The sequence below is a fragment of the Henckelia pumila genome, chromosome 2 (assembly GCF_033568475.1).
Source record: "Henckelia pumila isolate YLH828 chromosome 2, ASM3356847v2, whole genome shotgun sequence".
Lineage (NCBI taxonomy): Eukaryota > Viridiplantae > Streptophyta > Magnoliopsida > Lamiales > Gesneriaceae > Henckelia > Henckelia pumila.
The window spans coordinates 4,839,895-4,846,891 of NC_133121.1; the positions used below are offsets into that span (position 1 = coordinate 4,839,895).

The 6,997-nt window shown below is 40.7% G+C and overlaps 1 protein-coding gene and 1 pseudogene across 1 annotated transcript; both read right to left on the bottom strand.

The window, feature by feature from the left end:
• Window positions 1-1,911: 1,911 nt before the first annotated feature.
• LOC140884680 (uncharacterized) lies at window positions 1,912-4,966 on the bottom strand (annotated as a pseudogene).
• Window positions 4,967-6,048: 1,082 nt separating this feature from the next.
• On the bottom strand, window positions 6,049-6,603 carry LOC140884702 (uncharacterized). Its single transcript, XM_073291545.1, has one exon. The coding sequence runs from the start codon at window positions 6,601-6,603 to the stop codon at window positions 6,049-6,051; it is 555 nt and encodes a 184-aa protein (XP_073147646.1).
• Between the last annotated feature and the right edge of the window lie 394 nt (window positions 6,604-6,997).

The following is a 6,997-nucleotide window of genomic DNA, read 5'->3' on the forward strand; positions in this document are numbered from 1 at the left end:
TTAAGTACACCTCACAGAGTGTTTAGAGATCTATTCATCGACTTGGTTGTATTAGTTCAAGACGATTTGTCAAACAAAGAAGATAATCATGAACTTAAGCAAAAACGGTATAATAAATTTTTTTTTCTTCATTGGCTTTTTTATTTTCATTCACAACACTTGAAACCGCAGTACAAACGACTCGAACGAACAAAAAAAGAAAACAAAATGAAAACACAAAAGACACACCCTCCGCAAACTAAAGACGAGCATTGTCCCCAATGCTACTAAACACCACCAAACCTAAAAACAAACAAAAGGAAAAATAAAAACAAAAAGCACTAAAAACTCCCCTGGTACTAATCAGACTCCTCCTCATCAAGGTCTTCAGGCAGATCTCGAACCGGCGGAGCATATTGGAATTAGAAAGGTGGAGGATATGGCGGTGGTACCGGATAAGCGGCAGGATCCATCCCAGCATTTGCGAGCAGTCCTCGCATCATGGCATTGGTGGATTCATTATGGGCTGCATTCACCTCCTAGAATTTATCCATGTGTTGCACCCAGGCCTAAATTTTGCTCAGTGTGTCATTCGTAGTGCGGTGATTAGGGGGTGGCTTAAGCACAGTCCTCGATGATTGACCGGGTCTAGAGCTGGCCTGGCCAGGAAGTGGAAACTCTCGGAGTCGAGTTATCATTAGAGATTTCATTATAATCCGGGTTAGCCTTAAATGCCTGAAATTGGCTATCATCTACATCCGAAATTTTCAATAATTCATTAATCGCAGCGGGAGTAAAAAAAACCATCTTACCCCGCACGAAAGCCGTGCTATCGGTACGCTTGGCGGCGTTGGTATAAAATTCACGAACCAGCGGGACTAACGCCGCGAGAGGTTGGCAGCAAAACTCGGCCCATCCTCGAGCCACGATGCCAAGGGAGGCGGTGCGTCTTTCAGAGAGATCGATTCCCTTCTCTGCAATGGGATTCCTAGCAGCCTTGGCCTTCTCATACCTCGTCTTGGATTTTTCCAAAATAAATTTCCCATCTATGATGTTGGATGGGTTGGCCATAGAGGTGGCAATCTTTTGTTTCTTGGGTGCCATGGCGATAGAGGTGACAAATGGATTGATGGACCTGTGAATTGGAGAAAACAAGGAGGGTTATAGAGTGAGAGAGAGAGACGGCGCGAGATTAGGGTTTTGAGAGAAGAATAAAAGGGGAAAATATAAAAGAGGGAAAGGGGGTCGGGGTTTAATATATCTAAAACTGCGCGAGGCGCTCGCGCGGTAGAAAACAGCTGCGCGGGCGCACACCCCTTTTTGAAAAAAAACGAGACAGTGGACTTTTGTGCGCGGGCGACAGAAAACTGCCGCGCGAGCGCACCCCCTCTTTTAAAAAAATTCTGAGACAGTGGGTTTTGGTTCGCGGGCGGCAGAAAACTGCCGCGCGAGCGCACCCTCTCTTTAAAAAAAATTTGAAAACAGAACTCAAACTCGAGAAAGAAAAGAAATTAACTTAAAAATTTCTAACACTTAAACTAAAATGAACAAAAATGCAAATAAATAAAAGAGAAAGTAGAATGTAGTTCTGAATTTAAAGTCGAGAGCTTGACTTTTCATCCTCCCCAAACTAGTCTTGGTCAGTCAGTGTGGTGATGACTGGCATGGAATCCACATCACCCCCCCACATAGTGTTTTAACCTTTGAGCATTGACCGTGAACGACTCGTTGCGGGTATCTTTGATCTCTATGGCCCCCGATGGATAAAACCTGGTGATTTTATAGGGGCCAAACCATCTAAACTTCAGTTTCCCGGAAAATAGTCTTAACCGGGAGTTAAATAGCAACACAGCATCTCCTTCCTTGAAGTCCAGCTGCCGAATGCGTCTGTCATGTATTCTCTTGGTTTGTTCCTTGTACGAAACCGTCATGTCATGCACTGTCGCGGAATTCCTCCAGTTGATTAAGCTCTAGCAATCTTTTTTCACGTGCAGCAGCAAATTCAAAGTTTAGGGTCTTAATATCCCAATATGCTTTATGTTCTAATTCAACAGGTAAGTGGCATGCCTTTCCAAATAAAAGCCTATAAGGGGAAGTGCCTATAGGTGTTTTAAATGTTGTCCTATAGGCCCATAAGGCATCATCAAGTCGAAGTGCCTAATCTTTCCGATTAGTACTCACACTTTTTTCCAAAATCTGTTTGATTTCTCGATTGGACACTTCCACTTGGCCACTGGTCTGGGGGTGATATGGGGTAGAGACTTTATGCTTGACACCATATTTTTTTAAAAGTTTGTCAAAAATTTTATTGCAAAAGTGGGTGCCACCATCACTAATGATTGCACGGGGTGTACCAAACCTATTAAAAATATTTTTCTTCAAAAATTTCAGTACAACCTGTGCATCATTTGTCGCAAAAGCTTCAGCCTCTATCCATTTTGAAACATAATAGACTGCGACCAAAATGTATTTTTTTGTACAAGAATTCAGAAATGGTCCCATGAAGTCGATTCCCCAAACATCAAATATCTCACACTCAATGATATTATTTAAAGGCATTTCATTTTGGTTAGAGATATTACCTATCCGCTGACATCTATCACAAGCTAAAACAACCGAGCGTGCATCCTTAAAAAGATTGGGCCAATAGAACCCACTTTCAAGCACCTTTGCTGTTGTCTTGATCGGCCCAGCATGGCCACCTACCTCACGGTCATGACAATGACTGAGGATGCTTTGCATTTCTCCTTCCGCCACACATCTCCGGATCATGGAGTCAGCACATATTTTAAACAAAAATGGTTCCTCCCAAAAATAATGCTTAACATTTGATTAAAAAAAATTCTGATGGAAAGATAGATTATGTGGGAGTGTGCTTGTGACCAGATAATTAGAAAAATGTGCATACCATGGTGAACTCTCTATGGCGAAAAGTTTTTCATCAGGGAACCAATCATCTATGTCCTCTATTTCATTTTGTGCACCATCTGTAATGCATTCTAATCTAGAGAGATGATCCAGCTACTACATTTTCAACACCTTTCTTATCCCTGATCTCTAGATCAAATTCTTGCAAAAGAAAAATCCACCTAATCAGTCTAGGTTTCGCATCTTTCTTTGCCAACAAGTGCTTAATAGCAGAGTGATCTGTGTATACTGTGATTTTTGAAAGTACAAGGTATGAATGAAATTTGTCCAATGCAAATACTACAGCTAACAACTCTTTTTCAGTGGTGGCATAATTTAGTTGAGCTTCATTAAGAGTCTTGCTAGCATAGTATATAGTTCGGAATACCTTGTCTATTCGTTGGCCAAGCACCGCGCCAACAGCAGAATCACTTGCATCGCACATTACCTCAAATGGAAGATCCCAGTTCGGCGATGTCAGTACTGGTGCAGTCACCAGTCTTTTTCTCAACACCTCAAAAGCCTGCAAACAATTTGAATCAAAGTTAAAAGGGGAATCTTTCATTAGCAAAGAATACAGAGGTTTGGCAATTTTTGAAAAGTCCTTAACAAAACGCCGATAAAAACCAGCATGTCCTAAGAAACTTCTGACTCCCTTGATTGTCATGGGTGGAGGCAAATTTTGAATAACGTGCACCTTGGCTCTGTCCACCTCGATCCCCTGTTCAGAAATTCGGTGACCCAAAACTATACCTTCTGTCACCATGAAATGACACTTCTCCCAGTTCAGCACCAAATTTGTCTCCTCGCATCTCATTAAAACAGAATTCAAGTTTTGCAGACATGCATCAAAATATTGACCGAAAATAGAGAAATCATCCATGAAAATTTCTAAAAAAATTTCGACCATATCATGAAAAATGTCAGTCATGCATATTTGAAAAGTAGCAGGAGCGTTACACAATCCGAAAGGCATACGTCTATAGGCAAACATACCATATGGGCAAGTGAAAGTCGTTTTATCCTGGTCTTCAGGTGCAATCGCTATTTGATTGTATCCTGAGTACCCATCTAAAAAATAGTAAAACTCATACCCAGCCAATCTCTCTAGCATTTGATCAATGAAAGGGAGGGGGCATTTAATTTTCTATAGTCTATACACACACGCCAACCTGTAACTGTCCTAGTAGGTATTAATTCATTATTCTCATTCTTTGTGACATTTATCCCCCCCTTATTTGGTACACACTATACTGGACTCACCCATGGACTATCAGAAATAGGATAAATGATACCTGCGTCCAAAAGTTTGATCGTCTCAGCTTTTACAACTTCCTGCATCTTCGGGTTCAATCTCCTCTGTGGTTGGACTAATGGGTTGATGCTCTCTTCCATTAAGATCTTGTGCATGCATATGGATGGATTTATTCCTTTGATATCTGCCACTTTCCAAGCAAATACACTCTTGTGATTCTTGAGCACATCCATTAGTCTGGACTCCATCTCACCTGTCAAAGAGGAAGAAATTATGACATGTAAATTATCATTCTCACCTAAAAACACATATTTGAGATGGGTAGGCAATGGTTTCAATTCCAAAGTGGGTGGTTCCTCAATGCTTGGTTTCTGGAGGACTAAATCCTTCCGGTTGTCAAGATCTTCAAGTCTGAGCTTTCCACCTCTTCTCCATGACTGTTTTCCGTTCAAGTATGCAGTTATCTCTTCTACTCCATTAATGAGCTCGTCCACCTGTTCAGATACAAGTGCAGCTTCTAACGGTTCCTGAAAATTATCATGCACATAATCAAACAAAAGTGAGTCTACTACATCCAATTGAAAACATTCTTCATTATTCTGAGAAAATTTAAGGGCATTAAAAACGTCCAATGAAATTTTCTCCTCTCACACTCTCAACAGCAACTCTCCCTTCTGGACATCTATAAGTGTTTTTCCTGTTGCCAGGAAAGGTCTTCCCAAGATGAGTGGCATGTCCAAATCTTCTTCCATATCTAACACCACGAAGTCCACGGGGAAGATGAATTTGTCCACTTTTACAAGCACGTCCTCTATTATCCCTCATGGATATTTAATTGACCTATCCGCCAGTTGTAATGACATTCTTGTGGGTTTTGGCTCTCCCAAACTCAGTTTCCTGAAAATAGAGTAAGGCATTAAATTTATACTCGCACCCAAGTCACACAAATTCTTATGAAACTTAACATCATTAATTACACAAGGGATAGAGAAACCCCTGGATCCTTTTTCTTTAGTGGGATTTTATTCTGCACCAGTGTCGAGCAGTTTTCTGTCAGACTTATCATCGTATGCTCCTCCAATTTCCTCTTGTTGGAAAGGATCTCCTTCAAGAACTTCGCATAACTTGTCATTTGCATCAGTGCATCAGCGAAGGGAATATTAATATCAATTTCTTGAATACTTCCAAGAATTTACCAAACTGAGAATCTAGTTTGGCCTTCTTAAGAGTTGCAGGAAAAAGTGGTGGCACAACAATTTTTGATTGTGAAGTGGGTGGAGGTGTTAGGATAGACGACTTACCTGAATTTTTTTTTCTGATGTAACCATTTTTGGCTCTTTCCCGCTTTGTGGTTCAGGCTCGACCGTCTTTCCACTCCTTAATTCAATTTCTTTCACATGTTCCTTCGGATTCTTCTCAGTGTCACTTGGCAAAGTACCCTGATCTCTGCTGGAAATTGATTTGGCCAATTGCCCTATTTGATTCTCCAGATTCTTTATCGATGCATCTTGATTCTGCATGCGGGTTTCAGTAGATGATATAAATTTTTGCATCATCTGCTCCAAGCTTGATTTCTCCTCTTGAGGCTGCCTGCTGTAGTTCTGATTCCCATATGCTTTATTATTCTGTCCACCCCACGAGAAATTTGGATGATGTCTCCACCCTGGATTATAGGAATTCAAGAATGGGTCATTCCTTGGGCGATTTTGATTTCCCATGTGACTTGCCATAACTCCCTATGGTTGAGAAAATGTTTGACAGTCTTTCGTGAAATGCTCTGCAGCACATTTTTCACACCACACTTCTTGTACTCGCATCACAGAGTTTCCTACGCTTAGTTCCTCAATCCTTTTGTTCATGACTTCAAGTTGAGCAGCCACTGATGTGAACGCATCAACTTGATGAATTCAAGTAGATTTTCGGGCTGTAATCCTTTTAGATTGAGGATGATAGCTACTAGATTCCATTTCCTCGATTAATTCATAGCCATCCTCTGACGATTTTTGCAGTAGATTTCCACCTATAGCTGCATCTAACATGGTACGATTTGAGTGAGAAAGACCATAATAAAAAGTTTGTACCACAAGACCGTCTGGTAATTGTTGGTGTGGACATCTCCTTAGTAGATCTTTGTAGCGCTCCCATGCTTCGTAAAACATTTCCTGTTCTCCTTGGGAAAAAGTTGTGATGTCAGCTCTTAGCTTCATTGACTTCGATGGTGGAAAGTATTTGGTGAGAAAAAATTTTGCCAGATCATCCCAAGTTGTGATGGAACCTGTAGGTAAATTTGTTAGCCATGCTTTAACCTTATCTCGCAGTGAAAAAGGGAATAAACGCAAACGAATAGCGTCATCAGAAACTCCCTGTATCTTGAATGTATCACAAATTTCCAAAAAATTTGTTAGGTGTACATATGGTTCATCAATGACACTCCCACCAAATTGAAGTATGTTCTGAATCATTTGAAGAATAGCCGGCTTTATCTCAAAGTGATTTGCTGCTACAGTTGGTCGGATGATGCTTGGTATCTGTAAACTTGTTGTTCCTGTTCGTGTTCTTCTTCCATTTCTTGTTGTTGTTGTTGCCTTATTCTCCTGTGAAAAGTTCTCTCAATTTCTGGATCAAAAGGCACTAGTTCCTCAGGTGAGTGTCGCATGTACTGCAAGAAAATCCTGCAGTCCACAGATGGAAAAGAGTGATTAAAATTGTAATAGAGAAAAATCAAATAAAACAAATTAAAATCTATTTAGTTCCCGGCAGCGGCGTCAAAAACTTGATCGACGGAATACCAACACTTAAATTTGCTATTAAACTCTCTCAAATCCAGTCGATAATAATCGCAAGTGCACGATTCAA

Coding starts and splice junctions, on each gene's coding strand:
- LOC140884702 (XM_073291545.1), bottom strand. CDS start 6,603: ATGATTCAGAACATACTTCAATTTGGTGGGAGTGTCATTGATGAACCA.